The sequence below is a fragment of the Gymnoscopelus braueri genome (genome assembly GCF_963280865.1).
Source record: "Gymnoscopelus braueri genome assembly, chromosome: 9".
In the NCBI taxonomy this organism is placed as follows: Eukaryota; Metazoa; Chordata; class Actinopteri; order Myctophiformes; family Myctophidae; genus Gymnoscopelus; species Gymnoscopelus braueri.
Genome location: NC_137610.1, coordinates 21,254,867 through 21,281,803, shown reverse-complemented (window position 1 = coordinate 21,281,803; position 26,937 = coordinate 21,254,867). Strand labels below are relative to the sequence as shown.

Below are 26,937 nucleotides of genomic sequence, written 5' to 3'. Positions count from 1 at the left end.
TGACTCGGGTACTTTCTGTCCAGCCTGGTATAAGTAGCCCGCTTCCAGCACGGACCAAACTTATCCCGGAATAAGGACAGCACGCATGTGCCGTAAACCCGGATGTACATTTGATTCTGTGCTATCTTTTCGCCCATTTTATAGCAAGTTTATGGGAAAATTGCCGTTATCGTCATGTGTAACACGCTATAGCCACCCCGTCAAGTCGTTCCAATTCCAAGCGGAACCAGTCCAAACCGGGTTAAAAAAAGATAGACGTGATGTTATTATGTGTGCCACCTTTCGTGGATGGATGTCCCAGCTAAGTGACAGTTCCACAACAACCCCTGTGCAGCAGAAGAGCTTCATTCACCTTCCCCTTAAGGTGAGAAAAGAGCAAATATTGACGTGGAGATTATGCATTCAGCTCAGCTATGATTTAGAATGGTCTATTATAAGTCAGACACAGATTTAGATTAATAGTTAATTCATGGGTCATCAACAGGGGGTCCGGGATGAGATCCCTAGGGGGTCCTCAGAGTTAGTACAGGGGGGCCACCAAATCTGTGTGATGGGACCTTTAAAAAAAGAAGAAAGAAAAAAACATTAACCACATGAACCCTAGCATCCCTTTTCTTTGGGGAACATTAGCGGAAAATAGCAGATCTACAAGCTCACAACATTGTGAGCTTGTAGATCGGCTATTTGCTGCAAAGAGGTTTGGAGTAGAGGGGGGGGGGGGGGGAGAGAGAAGACCAAGTACAACTTTTCTACATATTGAGGGTTTAAGTGGTTATAACTGTCTGAAAAGACACATTAACAATAACATGAATCCAACACAACGCTACACAAGTCTATGAAGCTATCTTTGAAATATATGAAAACGTTTAATCTGTAACAATTTTATTACAATATGTAGTGCGGGTCCCTGCTTCATCTCTCTCTCAGCTAGGGGGTCCTTGGTCTGAAAAACGTTGAAGACCCCTGAAGTAATTTAACTGTGCACACTGGTACGCGGCTCAGAGTTACAGACCCCCCTCATTACTTTTCATCCTCCTGTCTCTTTTTCTTGCAGACTTGCCTCCTATTATTTAAACATCCAGAATGGACTTCCGTGGCAGGAGGCACGAGCGAGGGAGCAACTGGACCGACCCGGAGATCGTGGAGCTGCTCCAGCTGTGGTCCGACGAGTCGGTGCAGATCGAGCTGGAGAGCTCCCTGCGCAACCAGCGCGTCTTCGACCGCATCGCCAACGTGCTGCGCGACAAGGGCATCTACCGCACCGGGGACCAGTGCCGGGAGAAGATCAAGAAGATGAAGCTGGAGTACCGCCGCATCAAGGACAACCACAAGATGCGCTCGTGGAAGTTCTACGACGTGATGGACAGGGTGCTGGCCAACCGGCCGGCCATAACGTACTCATCTCTGGGCGGTGCCGTGATAGCCCAGCAGGTGTTCCAGAACAACCCCGGCGGACAGGAGGCATACCTGCATGGGGGAGGAGGAGGAGGAGGGGGAGGAGGAGGTGGTGGAGGCTCAGTGGGCGCCTTCGGCCCTTTGTCCGCAGGCGGGTTCCTGTTCGGTCATCCGTCCAGACCCGGGGATCTGCTGGATATCAAATGTGAGGATGTGAAAGAAGGGATGCTGAGCTCTGGCATCGCGGCCCCGGAGATGTACTATGCGTCTGGGGATGAGCAGGAGACTGACGGGCAGTCCGTGTTGGAACCAGAGGACGGACAGGGCTCAGCAAATGCGAGGATCTCCCCCTCAGGTGGGCCATTTAAATTAAACCATTAGGGACTGAAGAGGATTGATAGGTTTTAGTTTTCTTAATGTACATACATTATTTTTTTAAAGTGGCACTTTGCCCTGAAAGGGTCCCTGTATTCTAATGACACGCACGCACGCACGCACGCACGCACGCACGCACGCACGCACGCACGCACGCACGCACGCACGCACGCACGCACGCACGCACGCACGCACGCACGCACGCGCACACACACACATGACCATAGTCTGTGGAATCTGATGATTCTATCAGTCTCATGACAGTGAGATAACTCATGATATGCATTGGTATTGTTTGATTGGCTTTTTGGTGAGGCCAGCTATGCTAGAAAGCACACTGAAAGCACACTGAATTAGGCATACTCATGTACTCGCGTGCACTCCAGCATACACACACAACAATTTCCCAACATATTCCTTCCCTGGTACCAGACTAGTACCCCCCCCCCCCCTACTATCTACACATGGCTCTGAACCCATTGGTACAGTAAGAATATTTGTTTACAATACATGTTACAGAGATTAGATAAGGGGTGGGCAATATTTCTTTCCAGGGGGCCATACTGACTTCCATAAAGTGAGTGAGGGGCCACACATCGTACAATTGAATTAAAACTTGAAACACATAGTGCTGAATTATGTTAAAACTGCATGGATTTGGTAGACATACAGTACCAGACTACTTTACAATAAGGTACTTGCTTTCGCAACAATAATTTTCAGTTACAAAATGTTGTAACTGAAAATTGTTCTGTTAAAGCTGTACTGTATCACTCTGGTGTACTTTGGCCTTACAATAAAAAGATGACTAGCATAAAACAATGCCGTATCAACATTTAAATGAGCCTATAAATGTATACTGCATCTTATCTGATATGCACCACTCCATAGGTCACTGATCAAACACATTGTATTATGTTATAAATATGGACTCAAGGTTGACTGTTTCACTGTTACATTATAAACATAAAACATTTGAGTACATACGGATGGAGGAATGCAGTAGGTATGGTACTCAATATTAATTACTATTAATTGGAGTCTAGTTAATAATCTAAAAACATATTTTTTAAACATACGGCAGCGTTGTAGAATGTACATTTTTGGTGGGGGTCATTTTGTTTTTCTTTGAGTACTTGGCGGGCCGGATTAAGATGGTCAAAGGGCCGGGTCCGGCCCCCGGGCCGTATGTTGCCCATGTGTGGATTAGAGAGTGGTAGTTAATTTTAAACTCCTCTCTCCCCTTTGTGTTTATGTTTCTATAGTTTTCAGTGACCTGAACGTGGCTGGCTCCACAGGTATGACCAAGGCTGACAGTGGTCCAATGCAGCAGGAGACCCTCAACAGGCCCGGTAGGGTGGGTGGCCGCTCCCTGGCCGCTGCGAGGCAGAGGAAGCGTCGGCGGGCTGGCAGAGGATCATGGAACTGTGGAGACGCTCGCTGCAGTAGCCAGCGGAGCCTTGACAAGGCCCTGGTCAGCTTCCTGAACTGGCAGCAGTCGGCAGAGGAGCGCCTCCTCTCCCTGGAGGAGGCGCGTCTGGAGAGAGAGGCTCAGGCGGAGGAACGGCGGGAGCAGCAGGACGAGAGGAGGGCGGAGCAGGAGCGCCAGCACGAGATACGTCTGCTCAGCGTATTTGCCGGGGCCTTGGCGGCTGTCCGGCAGGGCGACCTGGGTGCCTCGGCGCCTAATGACGCCGCCATCTCGTTAGCTAATCTCTCAGCTTCGCTGGAGACCATGCGCTCAGCTTCATCGTCTTCGCCTCAGCCGTCACATCCTGACGGCCCCGCCACGCAGGCTACATCCACCGGCGAGACTCCCAAGTCACCATCAGCTCCAACTCGTGAGGCCTGCGACACTGCTGAGAGTATCCTGGCGACTCTGAGGGGCGCAGAGACGCCGGGACACAGCGTGTACCTGTCTAGTCGTGGAAACGCCATCCGACAGAAGCAAGGAATCCTCCAGGAGGGCGCCGTCCAGTACCAGGCGGACAAACACCATGACACAGACAACCCCAGTGTGAGCGTGGAGTGTGTTTTTAAGGGCTTTTCTTGTGTAGTGCAGAGCAAGACCGATATATTGGTTTGACCAATATATTGGGCGATATATTGCTGTTGGGATATTAAATAGGAGGCAGACAGTTGTCAGATCATCGCAATGTGAGATGTACTTTGTTATGCCTGATTTACGCTCCGTCGTAGGACGGTGTCGCGTGCCTGAAATAGCCAATCTACAAGCTTTGTAGCTATTTTCACCACATGACACTGTCATACGAAGTATAAATTAGGCTTAATGCTGCCCTAATGTGTGTTAATGATATGATCATTTATTTATTTTATTCCTCATCTCCAGGGGATTATCAACATGGGCACCAGTGAAAACAAGCTCTGCTATGATCTTCTCCACAAGCGGGTAAGTCAGGTTATAGGGACACATGCTGGGAAATATATGACAAGAGCTGCAAATCTGTACTCTGGATTGAGTATTGTGCAGCTCTGTAATCATGAGTTACAAATGGATAGATTAACACTGAGGATTTTACGGTGGACATGACCAGTATGCTCTGCCTATTTACTAGCCTGTTGTTTTCCTGTCTGCTATAGCTGACCCAGCCTGACATGGTGCACATTGATCCATCCCTGTTGCAGTACCCAGACTGGAAAGGACATGGCTTGTATGTCTGTTTGGTTTTTGGTCACTTTATGGTATGGAACAAAAGTTAAGGTGGGAGACCACTGTATAATGCAAGATACATACAGTAATACCTTCAAATACGCATCCTTTGCACAGTTTTTCCAGGCCCATGAACACACAAAAAGGCTTAAAAACATGCATACTACCTGGCAATGTGCTTTCACAACAACAGCTCTTCCTCAGGCTGCATAAGCGTTGTTGTGATTCAAAACACATTGCCAAGTTTTAAAGCCTTTTGTGTGTTCGTGTGCCTAGACAAATGATTTAAAGGATCTGTATGAAAGTATTAAAAGTATTTTGCATTATACAGTGGTCTCTATTTTATTCCACACCTTTGCCTTTTTGGGAATGCTAGGACTCTCCACTGTTTAGTATGGTATGAGTCATGCAATGTGTAGGCTACGTTTTTCAGGAAAAGGATTAAGCATACGTAAGCACTGATTTGCTAAATTATGGACTTGTGTAATTCTAACTGGCTTTTCTTTCTTCCCATTGTAGTCTGAGAAAAGAGGTTGCAAGTTTCCTTTCTCACTACTGTTGTTCTCAGAGCCCACTGAAAGCTGACAATGTGAGTGACTGTTTTCAGCATTTTATACAATCGTAGAACCTCACTCATTTCAGCCTGTTTGAAATAGTGCCAGCATGGATAAATACAAAGTTATCTATGCTGAACTGTTGAAAAGTGCAGTACCACATGCAATCTATCTTTTGTCCTGATTGTTTGGATAGCCAGTAAGTTAACCACATGAACCCTAGCGTCCCTATTCTGGGCAAGTCATAATTGACGGACATTTGATGAAAATAGCCAATCTACAAGCTCGCAACACGTCTCGTTGCGAGCTTGTAGATTGATTATTTTCAAGTACAGATCCCTGGGGAACTTGGACAAAGAATATATTGTTTAAATGGTTAAGTGTTGCATAAAGAAGGTTCTCATGTTGAAATGTGTACAGAGCATGTATTCAGGGACCGTCTACTGCTGACACAGAAGGCCATGTGTTTCTTTAGATTCATTTGAATGAAGATAGTCTGGACTATTAGCTATTCATTTTTAACAGAGAGTGGTAGAAACCCATAACTCAACTGAATTCAAGTACTCAATTAATGAGAGTAATGTTGCGCTTTTAGGAAATGCGGCCAATTTAATTTGCAAACATAATACACTGCAATTGTAGTGTATTATTGAATTCATGGTAGGTGTATATATATTAGGCGTTCATATTACTGTGTATGTGTTCAGGTTGTGGTGATGAATGGATGCGGCTCCCTCTTCTCATCTATTGCTGCAGTAATTTGCGACCCTCAGGGTACATTCACACATGCACTCACCAACGAACAATTGATCCATGTTGGAACTTTATGAATACAAATGCGTATACAATAGCAATAGAATGTCTTAGAACCTCCTATGTTTACTAACCCATTTTTATAAAATGTATTTCATCACTGCATGAGATGTAATAAAGGTAAAGGAACATTTTGCATAACAATTAACCCCTACAAGCTCACAACGCGATGATGCATTGTGAGCCTGAGATCTTTCTTGTATATATCTTTTCTCCCTTTATTCATAGACTAGAGTCTAGTCGCTAGACCATATTTAAAATATTAACCTTTCATTCTTTTAGATTCCATCCTAATTCCTACTCCATTCTACGGTGTGATCACAGAGGATTTGCGTCTGTACAGTGATGTGAATCTCTTTCACGTTCCTCTTGACTGTGAGGTAGGTACAGTATAAAGATGGCTTGTAATACAATTTAATACCAATACCAACAAGTGTCTCTATCGCTTTAAATGATGACTGTGTATTCTCTTTGTGTTGTCTGACTGCAAAACCAAATTTCTCTCTAGAGAGATACAAAAGTCTGAAAATGTACACTTATTGTGCAATTGATTGAGTGTGTGTGTTTGATACATTTGTGTAGTGCTTTATACGTGTTACTTTTTGTTGTTGGCCAGGTCTGCTATTTGACCTTCTACAAAATGTTATGTTCAGTGGTCCAGTAAGGGATTGTTTGTGTTTTATGTCCCCTGTGTTACTTTGTATTTATAGGCCAGCGGCAAGGACAGTCGACCCTTCCACCTTACCGTGGCCAAACTGGAAGACGCTCTAGGGAAGGCAAAGCGAGAGGTAACTCGGGAATCCATACATACAGTATTGCTGTGTTATTCAGGATCAATCAGGGTGTTGAGGCAAACGGAGTCAGATACGCTTAGTATTTCTAAGATAGTACTTTATTATGTGAGCTCACGGGAGAAGTACATTACACACTCAGGTCGGTGGTCAAGAAGTTCTCTGATAAAAGTGGAGATCAGACTATACACATACGGTACAATGGATAGTGGGGAGATTGCCTTAGGACCAAGCTGTACTCAAAACAATAAATTCCAGACCACTTGTGGCGTCTTAATTCTATAATATTCAGATCCATTACAGAGCCTTGTACCCATGATAACAAGTGAATATAAGAAATGAACAGTACGTTCAAACTTATCTCCTCTCCGAAGATGGGCCTTGTCAGCCAACACGATGTTATATCTAAGTCTGGGTCAGTGTTGTGGATTATTTTTTCCTTTTTGCGTCACAGACCCTGTGAGCATTTTGTTGTTTTTGTCTGTGTTTTGAAAGGTTATGTTGTTTCCTATTCATTTAAAAATAAATGAACTGTTCCCTTCCCCTCCCCCCAGGGGGTGACTATCCGAGGTGTTGTCCTGGTGAATCCCCACAACCCTCTGGCTGAGATCTACACCCCACAGGAGATGGTTAGCTTCTTGGAGTTTGCCAAAAGGTACAGTATACAGTAGTACACTACTTACCTCCTGAACATCCCATGCAGGGGGCCCCCTCCTCCAATCCTCCAATATGCCTAATCTATGCTCTATGGCTCGCCGAAAATACACAATGTGTCACACGATCTCACATCTGTGACATGTGAGCTTGTAGATCGGATATTTCTGGCGAGCAAAAGACGGCTGTACGGCGAAGTATAAATCAGGCTTAATCGTCTCATTGTCGCATCTCATACCGTCTCATTGGCCCTTTAGGAGATTAGCCGCGGCGCCGCAGACAACTTCCTAGCGTAGACTCCTTCATTTTACAGCCAAGAGCTCTGTCCCGTGTGTGGAATATCAAGCACTCTTGATGGAGTTTTATCACCTCTTCTAACCATCAGCATATTGTCAAGTGCAGCCATGGGCCAAGGAATTTCCTGCATCATCTGTTGTTTTCTAAATGATCTTGCCAGAGTTCCCCCCCCTTCCGTGGACCCTAGAAGGCACCGAGCTGTTGTAACCATAAACCACAGCGCTTTTACATAGCTCCCTGAGGATGGCCACTGAAGGAACCATTTTGCTGTCAGCTTGCATTATCTGCCCCATAAATAATTGCTAACCCCGTAAAACCAAGGAAGATGAATAGTATATACATTTTTATTTTTATTTTTTTTCCCCCTCCACTGTGCTACCCTCCTATCCGCCATTTCCTGCTGCAGACACGAGCTCCACGCCATTGTAGACGAGGTGTACATGCTGACGGTCTTTGATGAGTCTGTTACGTTTCATAGCGTCCTCAGCCTCGACAGGTAACGTATGACCTCAACCTCTGCGATGCCCTAAGTCAAGTGATTCTCAACCTCAAGGATCCCCAGTGTGATTAGGCCACGGACCCCCATTTGATATGATGTTTTATCTCTGGGACCTTAGCTATCAATCATTTAGCTGGGGACTCCCCGGAACCTCCTCAAGGATCCACAGGGGTCCCTGGACCCCATGTTGAGAACCAGTGCCCTTAGTAATCCTGATACTGTGGATCAAGGCGTCATCTCCCTACTGAAAATATTCATGTTGTGTTGTTATTGTAGTTTTCCTGATCCACTGAGAACCCACGTCATGTGGGGAGTCAGCAAGGTACGTACACGGTAAAAACCTCAGTCTATTAAGGTCTATTTGGTTCCATTTAAACATGCTATTTCTATTGACCGTATTCACATGGTGGCCATTTTGCTCTTATGACATACTTGAGGAGTATAGGAATAATTGTAAAAGTTTGCACAGGCAGTACAATGTTTCAACCAGCGAATTCACAGACAGACTTCTTTTATTCCTTCCTAATAAAAAATGTTATTTTTTTGTCCTGCACCAGCGACTTACATACAGTAGATGTACTTAGTGATTCCTTTTACTACTCACGCACGGAGTATGTCATAAGTTCTTAGGTATGACGTAAAAGCAAAATGGCTACTGTGCGAATGTGAGCTATTTAAACCCATATCTGTTTGTATTACTTGAATGTGTCTTGGTCTGTTGCAGTACCAACAATATCTCTCTTTATGTAGGATTTTGCTATGGCAGGCATCAGAGTGGGCACTCTGTACACTGACAACAGAGACCTCATAGATGCCTTGGACGCGCTGGGCTCTTTCCACGGTGTCCCTGGGCCCATACAGTACCAGATGGCACAACTGCTTCGGGACAGAGGTATGCAGCCACTTTGCTTGTGTTAACACATAACGCTACGCTGGGATTTTGTAATATTTTAACTTAAGGAGCTTATCATCGCCACACACACCTCTTGTTTCCCCCAGACTGGATCAGCAAGGAGTTCTTGCCTCAGAACCGACGCAGAGTGCAAGCAGCTCACAGCTACCTGACAGGAGAGCTGCAGAGCCTGGACATTCCCTACCTACACAGGCCTGTGGGCTTCTATGTGTGGGCTGATCTTAGGAAGGTACTATACTGTGTGTTCGGGTGGGATGTAATTGGCTCATCACGAGCTGTGACATCCATTTCCCTCTTAGACTATCACACCTGGAAGCCCCATGATAAGAATGTGCCTGCCCATTTGGCAGAATGCTTGACACGTTCTCTCTCTCTCTTGCTCTCTCTCTCTTTCTCTGTCTGTGTCTGCCTCGGTAGTACCTCAGGGAGGCGACATTCGCGGAGGAGCTGTCTCTGTGGAGGTGTTTCCTCAGACACAAGGTGGTGCTGAGCTGTGGCCAGGCTTTCTCCTGCTCCACGCCAGGCTGGTTCCGCATCGTGTTCACGGTTCAACTGCCTCACCTACAGCTCGGTCAGTCTGTGATGAATGCATATGCTTTTGTCTTCTGCATTTAGAGTCCGATATATTGGTCTGGCTAATTATCAGCTATCGGTATCGCCAATTATGCAGTTGATTTGTCCCGATTTATAACCTTTTAACATTTTCAAAAATAGCCGATCTACAAGCTCTAAGTTGTATATCGCTCATCAGTCGGGTTCTAATCACATTCAGAAGGTGTCACATCTCAGGGACTCATTTCATACTTGTCTCTCTTGCCGTGTATGCAGTGGTGTGTTCTAGGTTTTTTCAGAGACTGAGGGTACAGTACACCATATTATTCCCTCCCATTTCAGATATGTTAGGGTATACGATTAAAAAAATATATTCTTGGACGGTATACTACTTATATAGCGTAACACAGTAGAACACACCACTGCGTGTATGAAGTCCCTGAACAATGTCATTGGACGGTATCTATTGTTTGAAATCGTCGATTAATTTGTTTTGTTTGTGTGTGCTCAGGCATGAAGAGAATTAAGGAGGCTTTGAAGGAAACGGAAGAAAAAAACATCAGCCCTGACTCGGGCCTTATCAAAGACACCAGTGAAGACACAAAAGCGTCAGTGAAAAAGGACAGCGCTGACTCAGACAATGCTGTGATTGTCAATTCGACATCGTCACCCCAGAGCAAGTCATCGGACCAGTGGAAGGAGCGGGACAGCCCTGGCTCAGACACTGGCCCGTTGGCCGGCGACGAGCTTGTGTTGCTCGACTGCCAAACATCTCAGCCCTCAGAGAATCTGGACTCCCTGATTGGTGCTCTGAAACAGCAGATCCGCTCCTCTGATTGGCTGGAGAAGAACACCCCAGAGCTGGCTGCCGGGGAGGACCCAGAGATGCTTGACGTTTTCAAAGACCTGCTGCAAAGAGCCAGTAAGTAGAGTTGGGACAGATGATCTGGAAGGTGGTAGGTACCCAGGCCCCCCAAAAATAGCATCTCATTCTACTCTGCCATGTTTATGGTAGAATGCTTCATCTGGATTAAAAGACTACTTTCATTTCATATTATAAGACAGCAGGAGATGGAGAAAAATGATTAGTGAGGCACGTGGATGCCTTATTATTTCTATGTTGCTATGAGAGTTTGCCTTGATATTTTGTAAGCAAAACTTTTGCTTATTACTGCGACTCTAAGTGAATGCCAAATGTGAAATGACCAAAATACAATTTATTTTATTCTCAAGATTTAATTCTATAAATTGAACTTGTTTTCTTGTTTCTGATCTCATATGCACTTTAACGGTTGATATAATTCCACTTTTTTGCCAAGTTACCGATTCTGTAAATACATTTTATGTATCTATCTCCCCCAGGCCTTAATTTTAATTAAATCCTGTTGGTTTGCTAATTAAAATGCCTTGTATTTTACTGCTTTCCGCTTGAGCGACTTCCTTCTGGAGTTACACTTGTTTTTTCAACATGTTTTATCAAGTTTATCTTGGCTGCAAGACATTTATTAGCTATACTTTATTATATTCTGTAATTTTGTTCCAAACACGATGTTTTGATGGGTACTTTGGGGTATTTAAAGCTGTGTGACAGTATTTATATGCCTTTGGGTGGGTTGTCAGAGGTTTTTCCACATCGTCCATGGCAGGTAGAAAACGTGGGAGGTGGGGGGGGGGGTACTTGGAGATGTGCATGAGAACAATGTGAGAGGAGATAGAGTGGGAGTTCCTTATGGATGGTGGTCTGTCATGCGTCACCACCTTCTGACACCCTCCACACACTTTCTGTAATAAATCACTTGTGGTTTGTGCCTGACCTATGTCTGGGCTGACACCAAGTCAAAATAACCCGCTTGGTGGGAGAGTGTGGGGGGGCTTTAACTCTGTTGTAATGACATAAAAAAAAACACTAAATATATTGGATATATATTCCTGTCTACACAGTAAAAAAAAAAACACTTCTTTAGTGTTAATCTATCCATGTCCATTTGGTTACATTTGTACACCCTCAGAGTTAAATGAATATTGAGGATTTTACTGTGTACTTTATGACCATTTATAGACAGGAGGACGTGTCATGTAGAAATTGGTCATGAAACCTGATTTTATTTTCCCTTTCCAACGGGTACCAAAAGTTCAGTGTTGTGCAGTGTGGGCATCCTCTTTTGTGTGTAACTTGTTTCACTTTCTCTATTGAGCTGGGGGATTCTAGGGGAAGTAAACCACCAAGAGAGGGGGGGGGAGTTTCCACCGTAGCTGGAGGGGGGTGGAGTCGTACCGACGCGGGGGGAATACTTACAGTGTCATATTCCACCACAGCGTGGGTAATCCTTGCACTGTATAGGAGAGTGGCAACGTGTGGGTCGTCAACAGGGTTAGTCACGCCGTGTCAGTGATTTGTACAGTAGCCGAACTGTGGGTGCCGTAGCCGCCTGGGAGAATTTGTATCTTCTTGTTCTTCCACATACTGTAATTGTGGTTCAACATCCAGGAGCTCAAAGTACGGCTGGATTACAACTTCACGGTTGCTCCTGACAAGTCCGTCCTGATCAACAACACACAAGGTAAGGCTTTTAATGACCATTCTATATCGTTACAGATCTATACAGTATGTACGCACATAATATTACTGATTATGTGACAGCTTTGAGGTATGTTATTAATATGGTAGTTTCACCTGCTTACGCTCTTCTCGTTTATGTGTTTTCCCTCTCTCCCTCTCAGTGTACTAACATGAAGTGGCTGGATCTGGGGGACTCAATAGGTCGGTTCAGGTTTGCTGAGTCCTGTGTGGGCCTGGCTGGCTGCCTGTCCATATGCTATGCTGTATGGACCCCATGCTGGCTAGCAAACAGGGGCCTCTGGACAGATTGGAATAACTCTGAACAAGACCAGACACGGGATGACAGCGATAGTGTCGTTTATAATGGTGAGTCAACAAGCTGCAATAAAGCGCAAAGGAACCCTGCCACCATGTAATTCTGTTCCGTGTCGATTTGCTCGTCAAATACTGTTATACTGGCTAAAGTTCAAAGTGTGATTGACGTAGAACAAGTGTGCTTATATTAAACATATCAGTGGAGGCAGTATATAGTATTTGATGAGACATAAACAACTGTTCATGCTGCACGGCTCAGGGCCTTGATAGGACATTTAGCTCTGCTTGAGAATAGCCTTAGGCTGTACTTTACACCCTAGTGTAAGAAATGTGAACAGTAGACCTGAAGTACAAGTACAAGTCAGCAGTAAACCTGTGTGGGCTTGTAGCTGTTGCAGGGATCTGGATTCTTAGTCGGTTATAGTTGAAGGAGCGTAACATCTGGCCAGGCAAATGTGCTACAATCTTCATCATCACCTTGGTCTCATCTAGATAGAGATACTGTGTACACACACACACACACACACACACACACACACACACACACACACACACACACACACACACACACACACACACACACAGTATCTCTGTATACAAAAATTCACTATGTGAATAAAAGTCAATGGATAACCTTTGATGATTTTTTTTTTTTTTTTAACAAATGTAAATGGATCACACTTTTAAAAACATCAACTTGGATATACACAAAAAGCCTACAGCTTGTTCCCATTGTGGTCCATCAGATTTCTAATTAGTGTTTCTAATTTGTGCGCTTTGTTCCAGTGAATGGAAATCTTAATGCAACAGCTACAGTACAATGACATTTTAAACAATTGTGTGCTTCCAATTTTGTGGCAACAGATTGCAGAATGCCGTTTCCTGTTTGAGAATGACAATCCCCCATGCCCCCCATACAGAAATGGTTTGTTGGCAATAAGTGAGGAACAATTTGACTGGCCTGCACAGAGGCCTGACCTTAACCCTATCAAACACCTTTGGAATGAATTGGAATAATTCTAATGTGAGCCAGGCGGCCCAATCGCCCAATGTCTGAACACATTAATGCTCTTGTGGCTGAATGGAAGCAAATGGCAGTATATTGCAGCAGCAATGTTCCATCTATTGAAAAGCCGTCGCAGAAATGGTGGAGACTGTTTTAGTAGCCAATTGGGGACCAACTCCATATCAATGTGATATGATATGATTTGTTTCAGCCACTAGACCAGACACTGATGTTGGGAGATAGATAAATCGATAGATAGATACAGTACTAATAGATGGGTAGGTAGGTATGTAGGTACTTAGGTATCTAGGGAAGAACAGAATCAGAATCGGTTAAATTTGACACATCACAGTTTTACAGGTGAGCACTGGGTGATTTTTTTTTCTTCTTTTTTTTTGGTACGTCCATTTTGTAGTATTCCGTGAGAAGAGAGAGGACCGGTAGAGTGAGAGCAAAGGGAAAGTAGACAACAGGAAGTGTATTTGATAGCAGGTATATACATGATATTTGTATGCAGGTGTGTACATGTTCTTTTAGAATCATTAGCATTGTGTGCACAACGTGAGTCCATAAGACTGTGTAAAAAAGAAAAGAAAAGTAGCAGCAGGTACAGTGTCTACTCAGTGATTGGTTTCTTTTAGATGAAAAGTTTTGACACATCAACACCTGATTTGACTGTTTCTTATAATACGGACGGGTTGGTACATTTGATGGCATCCTTGGAATGAGGTGTGGGTTATTACCTTACTACATTAAATGTAGACCGGTTGTACACTGACAAACTATAACCTTGACATCATATTGTTGCTGTCGGGCACGCAAAAGTAGTTAAAATAGCCAATCTGCAGGCTCACAACACGTCGTTGTGAGCTTGTAGATTGGCTATTTTCACTATTTCGGAAACATTTTGAAAGTTAAAGTGATTTAGTGTGTCTCTGGGTTTTATATATTAAAAAAAAAAGTATCAACAAGCGCTTGTAAATGAATAATAACTACTGTACATCCATTGTAACACAGGTTATTTTTTCCCCATTTCCTTAAAAGTAACGGTTTTGGACACACAAGGTTTCCCCCTGACAGCCATAAACAATAAACATCATCTCTGTTGTCATCCTCCAGTCCCTGAGGCCCAGAGGGTTTTTGGAGTCCTCTCCTTCTTGATGGCCCTGAGCTGTGGTGCTCTGTGTCTCATGTTCGCCCTCTGCTGGACGTCTGACACGGTGCACTCCTACTCCAACACGCGTTCCCTCCTCATGGTGGGACAGGCGCTCTACCCCACCACACTGCTGCTCTTCACCCTGGCCTCTACAGGTCTGTATACGGACATGACGGCCCTCAGTTATCTCATTGGCTCGGGTGGCTCATTGCATTTTGTGTCAAGCTAATTGTGCATTTCATGTAGTAAGTGCATTACATCCCCCCAAATCAACTGGGACAGGTGAATGGGGGAAAATTAAAAAAAATTAAATAAACAATATTTACATATCCCTATAGGGAACACGGCAGCGCCATGTTAAATGGTCAGATGGATGCATGTTATGATCAATCAATCGATCATTGGAACTAACATAGTATACTTTAAGTCCTTATTTATTGGCATCATTATGAAAACATATTTTTCAAGGTAAAAAGAAAAAGATAACATGTCATTTTTATTTGGGGGCCCACTTGCAATACCCTCACGGCCCACAGGCTGAGAACCACTGTTTTGGAAGAAACCTCCTATAGTACTTTGTTAATGATCACTTTAATAGAGACTTTATTCAGAGACTTATTTCTGTAAGATTAACTCAAAACTGTCTTCTGTCTGCCAGGTCTCCTCTTCCTGCTCTGCTGGTCTCTCTTCACCTACCAACACAGGGAAGAGATACGCCGGGATATCGCCTCTCTCGGCTCCTCCTATTGGCTGGGGGCTGTGGGCTGGGCGCTGCTACTGATTCTCCAGCCTACCGTGTTCTTGGCTGAACAGTGTATCGTGCCAGACATCCTGCCGGACCTGGGGAATTCCATCGAGACGTGGCGGCGTGCCTCCCTACAGAAACGCACTTTCAGTGAAGGTTGTCACCCGGGCAACTACACGGTAGTTGACATTGCAGGCCTGCGGAGGAACATGTCAGAACCTTGAGAGAAAACAAGACATGATGGAAAACATTAAAGTGAAGGTGAGGAGAACTCGCCTTTAGTCTATGAGACCAGGCACCTGTGCAAGGAATGTACTGTTCACAACCAGCCTGAACATTGACTCCCTGGATGCTGACCACCAGAGAATCTGGGAGGTCGTGCTGGACTACTGCAGGACTGATTGCGAAGGGGCGCCTCTGGCTGAGCTGGAATTATATTGAGCTGCTGTACAGCAAAACAGACTGAAAGTGCTCTAGGATCAATATGTTTTTATTCTAACAAACACAACAAACACACTGTGACATAAGAAAATATCTATTAAGCTTTGACAATTTGATAAAAATATAATGATGCCTGCCTTACGTTTAACCACGTTAACCCTCGCATCCCTATATTGGGCACGTCATTATATTGTCAATAATTGTGTAAATAGCTGATCTACACTCTTAGAGGTCAATTAACACTAAAGAATTTTGCATCTATTTGATGAATGCTGAAGAGCAATGAAAGATAAGGTTTTGATATATTTATTACTGGTGCAATTAGTCAACTCTGCGTCTGTTTTTTTCCAAACTGTTTATCCCGTAGTCTGTCAATGTTCTACTGAAATCTGGAAAGTAAATAGGTACTGTAGGCAAATAATATTCATATATTAATAATAAATGTCGGGCATCTGTTGTTTGACACGTGTCGTCTTAATTGCAGGATGTCTCATAAATTGTGAATATCTTTTCAGAACGCTTGTGAAACGAGCGCATAAGTTAATATCCAAAACATAGCAGCAGCTGCTCATTCATATAGGGCATAGCTCATAAATAACACGATGCCAGTGCGTTGTAACACAGCCAATACTGTTCAGCAGTCACATCATCCCGAGAATGAAGGATATTAAGCTTCTTTGAGGTTTGGAACCCTGCGGATTGGAGAATCTGATTTGTGACTTGAAGGTTGCCTGACCAAATCCCAACGCTGACTGGGGGAATCTAAGCTGGGAAAGTGAATAATGTTTGTGTCATATAGTAGATGTACTGTACGTGGTTCCACTGAGCAGAGTTATTATAGTTTTGAAATATTCATTCGTTTTTATTTTGTTTTTCAGTTTGCTGTTTGCTTTCTGTTTACTTTCATGTAGTTAGTTTTACAAATACATAAATAGTTTCAGTCTTAGTTTTAGTTTTTTTCAGGGGAAGGTGAGGGAATTTTGCATTCTTCTTTTTAGTTTTTATTTTAGTTTCAGTTTACAGAATATTTCACTGCTTGAATCCCAGAAACTGTATGAATATCAATGTACCTAAAATAGTATTATTTGCTCAGCAGATCCTTCCGGGGTAAATTAAAGTTAATGAAAAAGAGTTCATGCTGAACTTCTGTGCAAATGGAAAGAATGAATGTGTAGACTACACAATACAATCCTCAGTGTTAATGTATTCCATTTGTTGAGTGTACAAATGAACATTCTGAGATAAATGAACACTGAGGATTTTGCTGTGTGTTCTCTTCAAAGTGTAGCGCACTAGGAGATCATGTGTAGTGCTGCAGACTTTAGCCTCCTTCCATTTTGTGTGTGTCCACTGTCCAAGCACAGATCCCTGTCCTGACAAGTTTTTGGACCATCAGACAACTACCCTTCTCTCCCTTGCTCCCAATAGTAGGCGGAGGAGGAGAAATGCTGGCCTATGTATGTTTACGTTCTCACCCTGCCAAAGTGGCGCAGATTACTGGCTCTGGTTCCGTTAATTGGGCGTTAATCAGGTGTTGCTCTAATTAAAAGGCAGTTCCGCCCTGTTGGAACCTCGTAATGAGTTTGTTATTAAATCCACAGAGGATTTTTGTCTCTTTTTCAATTTAACAACAGGGTACCGCTTAATTGCTGTGTAAATGAGCGGAATGTCCTTGAAGGTCGTCTTGCTTGAGCGCCTGAGCCGCAAACTGCATTGTTCTGAAGTGTCTCCCCAAAACATATCAAAGGTTCTGTGTCATGACCCCTTTACAGAACAACTCCTTTAATTAACTTTAACTAGCACTTCTTCAGTCTTCTTTCGCCAAATTGAGAGGGCACAGAGCAGGTGATTCCTCTTCTTTGCCCTTATAAATAACTGCAATTATTTATTTCATTTTCATCCAAGGTTGTTATTTCCTCCCACAGCTTGTTGGTGTCTGTCTGAGTCCTTGAATTCGTGTGATGTTTTTGCTGTGCCTTTTTGAACAGAGCTCTCCTCCACACTTTTCAACCTCCCACCTTCCCGAGACCCCCCTGTTCCACCTCCCTGAGACCCCACCGATTCACTTCCCTCAGAGAAATAGAACAAAAGGTTGTGAGTGAGAATTAACCACTTCTGAAACCTTCTATTCTTAGTAAAACAGAGTTACAACTGTACTTGGACTGCTTTTTTCCGTCTATACACCAAACCTCTTTGCCAGAAATAGCCCATCTTCAAGCTCACAACGCGTCGCGAGCTTGTAGATCTCCCCAAATGTTACCCCCAGAATAGGCATGCTGGGGTTCAAGTGGTTGAGATAGAGATTGTAGTTCAACAGCTGAGCGCAAAGGAAATGGAGAAACAAAAAATAAATACAGTACATAAAAGCAGAACAGTGAGTGATTGCTGGACAGGTGGCCGGAGAGGAGAGGAGAGACACAGGGAGAATATGGATGGTGATGTTGGAGGGCATTCGCTAGGAGACATCAATCAGAAGATGGCACATGTGATTGAACGGCCCGCCAGGCGGTGTTTCCTGCCCTCCGCCAGCAGTACGTGTAGAACAGCCTGAGATACGCAGCTGCTCTTCATATCAATTAGAGACCAATTACACAACCATGTCCTACTAATTATGCTGCATAGCCACCATGCCACCGCGGTAGTGCACCATAAAAATCCTCGGTGTTCTTTTAACTCTTGAGTGCACAAATGGAACCACGAATCTATCGGGTCCATTTGGTTCCATTTGTACATTCGCAGTGGTAAATTAACACTCAGAATTTACTGTGAGGAAGTCTGTGATATGTGTCTGCTTGTGGTGCTTGAGATGAAAAAAATAAAGTTGCCCACACTAGCTGTGCCAAGGCAGAGAGCCATTTAATCTGATTTTGCAAGCTCTGCGTTTGCATTGTGGTGAAGGAACTGTGTGTGTGTGTGTGTATGTGTATGTGTGTGTGAGAGAGATGGAGAGATGGAGAAGTCTTGTTGCTGTTAGCTGCTTTGCCTTTTGGTGGTGCTAGTGTAACATCTATTGTTAGTTTGCTTCTCAGGATGAAATCAAACAAAAAGGAGAAATGCTGGTTTCATGTGATGAGTAATGACTTCACCTTGTGTGTGTGTGTGTGTGTGTGTGTGTGTGTGTGTGTGTGTGTGTGTACGCACATGCAAACATGTATGATTATGTGTTTAATGCTTATTTGTGAGGTAGATAAAGTGTGATACATTTTCTTACATTTGAGGATTTTGAGACGGCAAATACTGGACGGTTTTATTTGGCTCGGGGGCGTGAAATGAAGAATAATGAAAAAGTGAGAAGCTCAATACATTTTTGCAGTTTTCTACATGGTTTTGCATAATTCATAATTCAGAACATTTGTAACTTCCCTGACAGGCTAATGTCATCAAGTTCCGAGTGAAGACCAGGGGATGAGGACATGGATAAAAGGAAGAGAGCATCTGAGATGAGATCGTTTCGTATGGAGTCCCTGCACAGTCAAATACTCTGTGTTAGTTTATCCATTTGTAACTCTGAGAGTGTACAAATGGACCCATATTATTTTGTACACTATTAGAGGTAAATTTATTAGAGGTAAATTAATTGAGGAACTTTACTGTGTGAAGTCCTCCATTGTGTTGAGTGTGGTGTTGATGAACTGTGTGCCTCTCTCCCCCTCTAGCACACACTCTGTCATTGTCTCTCTCCCTCCTTTCTCTCTTCCTCTCCCTCTCTTTCTTCCTCGCCCCCTCTCTCTAACACTCTCTCGAAGAAATACATGATGCGTCATAGCTTAAATGTAGTCAAAAGGTTAGTTTGACTACTTCCTCTGAATTCAGTCCAGTGTAAGCGGTCTCTCTTTGTAGATGGGAATGTCAGGAGATTTGATGTCTTCACCCATACACTCTCAGAGAAAAGTCCAAGGACGGATGGCGAAAGAGGGTAGCTGGATGAGACTGGGAAAACTTATACCTTGTCCTTCAATTGTCTTTCTGGCTGGGTGGAGCCTTCAGACGCTCTTGTCGGGACAGGATTAATTACAGGATTGGTCAACAAAGTTGCAACAATGTTGCAGTGGCATGGTCACATGATTGGGTCAGTTGTGGGGACGGAATGACAGGATTGGTCAGTCAATTGGTTGGCTTAGAAATGGTCTAGCTAGCCAAACACAGAGCACTCGTCCCTCAGGCTTTGGGATGTAAATCACCAGGCAGAAAGGGAGACAAGTTAGCCCCTTTCTGAACCGCAGTTTACCTTTTTGTATTTGGGACGAGGTTTCCTTGCTTTCCTGCTTTTTTTTGCTTTTGCCCGGACCTGCACATAGACCAGGATGCCAGAAAAGAAAGGGAAGGAGAAGAAACTGTGGCAAGGGCTTTAGACCAGTGGTGGACAAAGTACTCAACCCCAGTACTTGAGTCAAAGTATCGATACTCCTGGGCAAATATTACCCAACTTCAAGTGAAAGTTGCTCTGTCAAATGTGTACATGAGTTAAAGTAATGGAGTACTTGCTTTAAAAACATACTAAGTATTCAAAAGTACAAAATACAAAGTACATTTTCCAGAACGTTTATTTTTTGGGGGTGAAAATAACAGATCTACAAGCTCACAACCGTCACGATGCGACGTGAGCTTGTAGTAATTTTCAGGTGGGTTGCCAATTTCATCCAATCAGGAGGAGAGAGAGCTAATTTATCAGCTTCAATATATTAGTGTCATACTAAATATGTAAAACCAACTTTAACCATGTGTTGCGACTTGCTACCTTGGTAAACTTTTTTGTTAAATATTTAATATTTCTGGGACCACTACAGACAATTGCAGATGAATATTTCTTATCCAGCAATTCACAATTATAGACACTATCACTTACTATCCCTGTAACAAATTGCCCACAAATCTGCATATAACACCCAGCCAAATACTGGAGTTTTGACCCAGTCCTGTTCTTCTTGCAGGGACCCAATTCATCTCTCCTGTAGAATCTTCAATGAGGCATTGGTCTTCCTGTCTGACATCTCACCTCGAACCACCCTGCTGATTACATTTGTTCAGCAGGATGGAGAGACAAGGGAAGAGAGGGCGAGATGAGAACGAGTGAACTTCCGCAAAGGCGGAAAATAATGGTACGTTTCTTGATTACTGCGAGTTCAGGGCTCCATTCATCCATTTGATATGTGCGCCGAGGTGCTTTCTGCATTGTAAATAACCTCTTATACCGCCCGTCTGGATATATTTGGCTTAACTCAAGCTTTTGAATCCCTCCATCTGAATATTTGTCCTCTTGTATCATTGTCTATAAGCAGTGTCTTTTTTTTTCTTTTCTTTTTTAAAATCTCGGTCCAGACAATGAAGCTATAGTCCTATTCTCATCACTCTATTCATCCATGGCCAACTGCTGCAGCTTCCCTTCCCTTATCTCTGTGTGACCAAGGAAATTAAATTACAAATATAATCACTCGGCACCCGTTTCTTTAACAGCGTGGTTCTGCTTTGCATATAGAGTGTGCTTGCTTTGGAGACGCTTGGCGTGGAGTTACTTATTGGCCTCTGGGCTCTCCTCTACTAGCAGTAGAGTCACACACACTCTTTCACAGTGACAATGACAATCTGGAGGTGAGTGGGCAAGAAAAAAAAAAGTTGGGGAAGGAAGGCATAAAAGCCTTGGACATGAGTGCGGTAATCTTGACAAATAAACGTCGCAGTATTCCGTACGCGTAATTTAGTGTTCAATGACATGGTCTGACTAAAAGGTGAGGTTATGGGTATTCTGTCTTGAATGGCACGCACTCACCCACCCAAGCATGTACAGTACTCACTCACTCACTCACTCACTCACTCACTCACTCACTCACATACTTATGACTCACTCACTCACTCAACCACTCACATACTACTCAGTCACTCAAACGCATGCAGACACATGCTCTCTCACTCAGTCACTCACTCACTCACTGCACAAATGCATCCATTCCAGACACACACACACACACACACACACACACACACACACACACACACACACACACACACACACACACACACACACACACACGCACACGTAAACATCCATTGGCTGCAGGCTGCTTCCTCTTCAGTTCAAACCTATTCCAGACACGTTAGAACCATCTGACTGATTAAACAGTGCCCGTCTCTCTTCTCTTTCTCTCTACCCCATCCTCTCTCTTTGTCTCTCCACCATTCTCTTTCTATGTCACTCCACCCTTCTTTCTCTCTCTCTATCTTTCTCTCTCTCACTCTCCCCCATTCACTCTTTCTCCCTCTCTCTCTCTCCCCCTCCCTCACCCTCTCCCCCTTATCTCCCTCCCTGTCCCTATCTCTGTCTCTGTCTGTCTGTCTCTCTGCCTCTTCTCTCTATCTCTCCCTTTCTCCTGCTTTCTCTCTTGCTCCTACAGGTCTTTCAGAAAAACGAAAGGAGAAAAAAAAACACGTCAGGGATGAGAACCTGCGTCTATTAGAATGATGTGCTTCCCAAGGGAGGCAGACGGAAGGCAGGGTAAAGGTAGAGAGAGAGAGAGAGAGATGGAGTATGAATAGAATAGCATAGCATTTCTATCAGCGTTATTATGAGGAGGCCATCGCAAGCCTTCCGCCTCGCTCCCTTATTCCCTATTCAGTTAGGAGTTACTGAATATACAGATTTACTTATTCAGTGGCTGTTACCTGCTCGTACAGGAAGAACAGCGGATACAAAAGTGTATCAATATCTTTGGCTGTATCCTGTCCCAGGGTGCTATCCAAGCAGGTGGCTGATGTATTTCTTTGTGATCTTTATGCCAGTGGTTCTCAAAGTGGGGCCCGGGGAGCCCCAGGGGTCCTTGGGGGGATTCCAGGGGGTCCCCAGTGAAATTAATTAATCTAAAAAAAAAAATCTAGGGTTAAATCCCTTTAAACCTATTTCATACTTTGACTATTTGGAAATAGCCAATCTACAAGCTCACAGAGAGTTACTGCATTGTGAGCTTGTAATGTAGATTATGTAAAAGTTTTGAAATATCGTTAAAAAAATATTTATAATTTAACACCACAAATCTTCTCTTACGGGGTCCCTGGCACAACATATTTTCAAATGGTAGTCTGTGGCCAAATACATTATCCTTGACATGAAAATGTTTGAGAGTCCCTGCTTAATTCGTTGAGTTCAATTTATTCTCCCATCCAACTAGAGGGACCACGTGTTTCCCAGTTTCTTCCTCTGGCATTTTTTGTTGTTGTTCCGCCGCGGTGAGCTAATGCCACATTGTCCCTGAGTTGGGCTCAACCATGCAGTTCTTTCTCAATATATTCCGATTCCGGAGACAACGACTGACTGACTCTGTGAATTCTGAGCAGCGAATGGGATTTTATTCCCTCCCCATAATCCTATTGTTTGTGCGGCGCACAGCTATATGTCTGTTTTTATGTAGCCCACAGTCATCATCCTGCTGACCGTCCGGCTGGTGTGAGAGACTGGGATGTGAAATAATGGCTCCCTGCTGGATTGTGTAAATCATAGTGCGTTTGATAAACGCTCAGCCACCCGGCTCTCTGGCTCCACCAGTCATCTCTCTCTCCAACTGGAACCGGCCGCGATGTGACAAAAGCAACGCCCCCCCCCCCCCCTTTCCTCCGGGGCCCCCCTCCCCAACCAGTACACCCCCCCCCCCCCCCCCCCCCCCCCCCACACACACACACACATTTCAACCCCGCCCTCCCTTTAATTATGCTATGAATTGAGTTTAACGCCAGCCTGTCCACATCTCTCCTGAATCAGCACCACTGCAAAAATCCCGAATGTCAATTTCAGTCAGAGATTGCGGAATGGATGGATTCTTACACAGAGTTAGTTAATCACGTGAACCCTATAGCGACCCTACTATTCTGGGCATGTCAGGGGAACATTAAGGTAAAGATAGCTGAACGTTCGTTGAAGATAGTAAGTCCATAAGCTCTCAAGTGCTTGTGGTTCGATCGGCTATCTTTCCACTGTTTGACGTACAACAAAGTATGTAGAGTTTAACTGGTTAAATTGACACTTAAAGTTTTGCAGCCCATCACCAGTGCCCATTGTACCACTTGTCTGAGTCTCTGACACACCAACTGGTGCGGAAAAGGGCACAGCCAGCCTGGCATTTCCCATAATGGACTTTTTAGCTAAAGGACAGAAAAATAATAATCATCAGACCTGCGTGGGAGCAGAGGCCTTTGTCTTTGGCGGGCGAGTCGAGACCAGGGACAATCGGGGTTAGAGTTGACAGACAACACGCTGCTCTTTTCATACTTCCTGACACCCAGGGAACAGTTTTTTTTCCTCCCCCTCTCTCTCTCTCTCTCTCTCTCTCTCTCTCTCTCTCTCTTTCTCTTTACATTTCGTCCCGGTTGTTGGCTATCATTTGCTCATTACAATGATGGAGAGGAAAGAGGGAAGGAAAGAGGGAAGGAGAAAGCACACGAGGGAAGCGGAGTGACCAGTCGAGAGACATTGTTCAGAGATTTGGACTGGACGAATCAATCTTTTTCTTCTTTGTCTGTTATGAGTTATTCTTGATCCCAGTGGTGGAAGAAGTACTCAGATTTAAGTAAACGTAGCAATACCACAATGTAGAAATACTAGTAAAAGGCCTACATTCTGAATTTTACTTGAGTAAAAGTAAAACAATATTGCCATCCCTATACTTACAGTACTCATTGTGCAGGATATCCTGTTTCAATTTTTTTTTTTAAATCCTACATTAAAATTAGCACGTCATCATGCTCATGTCACCATGACTCAACCATAACCATATAAGGAGTTCCCAATGCAGCAACACCCAAATATGGAGTGTGTTGTCTAACCTCAATGTGGCGTCATGGCATCAGGCACAAACAAATTAGTCAGTTCCATATATGGGCACAAAAAGGGGTATGCCCATGAATGGGCATAAGTATTTGGGCATATACTGATGACATCAGTGATCTCCATATATGGGCATAAAAGGGACAAGGACTGACACAGAGATGGGTAGATGTGAGGGCCGCGTAGTGGGTAGAACCTCGAGTCTATAGTAATCTAAATCTGCAAATAACTTCTGCAAATTATTGCAGTGGAAAATAAAAAGTAAAATAAAAATTTGCCTCTAAGATGTAGTGGAGAAGTATACGTATACGGTATTTAAAAATGGAAATACTCAAGTAAAGTAAATAGTAAAATTGTTCTTCAGTACAGTACTTGAGTAAATGTACTTTAATTAAATGTTATTTGGAGGAGTTGTTTGTGAGACACTATGCCTCAGCTGGCGGACCTGCTGTGTGAGTCAGTGGCAGTTCAGCTCAGGAAAGAGCTCTAATATTGGATTAAAACACAACACAAATCCACCGAGCAGATGTTTACCTGGCCACAGCTCCCCTGGCGTCACGTGGACTGCACCTCGCTCGGGGAAATCGGCATTTAATTAACAAAGAATTAAAGAGCATTGTTTTTTTGATTAAAAGACACACCGGTCCTAATTCCTCTCTCTACCCTAGTGCTCCTGAATCCGGCTTAGGGTTCAATTTAATTCCGTTTACCGAGAGTGGATCAACATCCATCTGGAGAGTCTGCTTCAGACAGGATGACTCATGTCTAGGTAGGATGTAAACTGTAATCATGAATCCAGTCACGCTATTAGGGGTGCAACACTTAATCGAACTAATCCATTTATAATCGATTTGAATAAAAATAATTGATATTGGTGTGGGATTTCCTTTCAAATTGTTTTAAATTGCAAAAATGGCAAACGCATAGGATCATAGTGTATTTTATCAACACACAAAACGTTTCTGCCTAGACAGGAATGTCATAGACTTTCTTAAAGCACCCAATGACTACTTATATTGACTTATAATCACACTCTAATGCATTTATAACAGCAATTATAATGCATTATACATTCATATGTTGTTACAACTATAGGAATTATACACTATCATCCTTAAAAAATGTCTGAGTGTGCAATAGTGTATAATATGTTATGATTATTGTTATAAAGCATTATGTATATTTATGATCACTTGTTAACTATAATTGCACAGCATTATAAGCATATTATAATGCATTAAACGTATCTTTATAATGCATTATAAAGGGCATATAAAGTGTTGCTGAATTTTCTTTTTCTCATGAAAAGTTTCTTTAAAAGGACACTCATCCCTGGCATAAGCTTAAATTGTTCTCCACATTGTCTGACTCACCAGTACTTAGGAGATAAATGAAACTGGCCCAAAACCAAAATAACTCGACAGCGCCTTGGGGAAAGGCCACAGCATGGAACAAATTAATGCGATTTCACGACCTGCGCACATCCAATAACAGGAATATTTGGATAGCTGGACACAGACGATATTGTGGTGTCAGGCTTGTCAGTCGCTTGAGGAGGATGTTTGTGGAAGCCAGGATGTTGTGCGCGTCTCCTTGGCTCTCTGTTAAGGTCCTATCCGTCAAGATGAGCGAACATCAAATGCTGCCATGTCACACAGGGTCACGCAAAGCCCAGAGACGGCATCACTCAACTCAGCTGTCACCTGGCTGTCACCGTGTGATTTCATGCACCCTTACCTGTGGTTGAGACGAAGGCACGGCCCTTAATGAATCACCCTCATTGGAATAATCACATAAATTATTATCACCAAAACCTGAGGTGAGGGTGAGAGGAGAGACAAGGGGGAAAAAAATTGTGTGTTAGAGAGAGAGAGAGAGACGGAAAGAGAGATGGATGAGTATAGATGAGTGGTGGGGAAAGGTTTTTTTCTCTCTCTTTGGCAGGTCGGTTTGACAAATAGCTTTGCATTGCAGTCCACCTCCTTGAGTGTTAATTTACCAAATCCTGTCTCAGGATGAAGGATGGAAGAGGTGGACAGTGGGAGGCAACTTACCTAAGAATGGGGTTGGGTGGCTGAGACTTAAGTTGTTATAACGCGCCATGATGAGTTCAATGAGCCAAAAGTAATTTACCACGACACGTAATCCATATTTCGGAAATAGTGGAAATAGCCGCTCTACAAGCTCACAGAGTTTGTGAGCTTGTAGATCGGCTAGTTCCTGTATTTTTAAATGATTTTAAATTCTTTGAACTGTTTTGCCCATATTGACATGCCCCACTATGTTTAAAGTATATGACACTTTGTATTCTGAATGCTCATTATGGACTATGGAGGGAATAAGATGTCTCCATCTTTAATGTCATTTAAATAAATATCAGCCTGCAATTAT

The 26,937-nt window shown here is 43.5% G+C and overlaps 2 protein-coding genes across 2 annotated transcripts; both read left to right on the top strand.

Annotated features, from left to right (window-relative positions):
• The first annotated feature begins 75 nt into the window (after positions 1–75).
• Positions 76–11,066, top strand: accs (1-aminocyclopropane-1-carboxylate synthase homolog (Arabidopsis)(non-functional)). Its single transcript, XM_080437728.1, has 16 exons — positions 76–364; positions 1,055–1,750; positions 3,036–3,787; positions 4,121–4,180; positions 4,372–4,442; positions 4,961–5,030; positions 5,703–5,769; positions 6,091–6,188; positions 6,519–6,596; positions 7,154–7,254; positions 7,957–8,046; positions 8,326–8,371; positions 8,800–8,941; positions 9,049–9,191; positions 9,380–9,533; positions 10,026–11,066. The coding sequence occupies exons 2-16, from the start codon at positions 1,084–1,086 to the stop codon at positions 10,442–10,444; spliced, it is 2,958 nt and encodes a 985-aa protein (XP_080293854.1). The 5' UTR covers positions 76–364; positions 1,055–1,083; the 3' UTR covers positions 10,445–11,066.
• Positions 11,067–11,836: 770 nt separating this feature from the next.
• Positions 11,837–16,868, top strand: LOC308092725 (uncharacterized protein). Its single transcript, XM_080438826.1, has 4 exons — positions 11,837–12,075; positions 12,236–12,440; positions 14,515–14,706; positions 15,210–16,868. Exons 2-4 carry the CDS (start codon positions 12,245–12,247, stop codon positions 15,518–15,520), a joined length of 699 nt encoding a protein of 232 aa, XP_080294952.1. The 5' UTR covers positions 11,837–12,075; positions 12,236–12,244; the 3' UTR covers positions 15,521–16,868.
• The last annotated feature ends 10,069 nt before the right edge of the window (positions 16,869–26,937 follow it).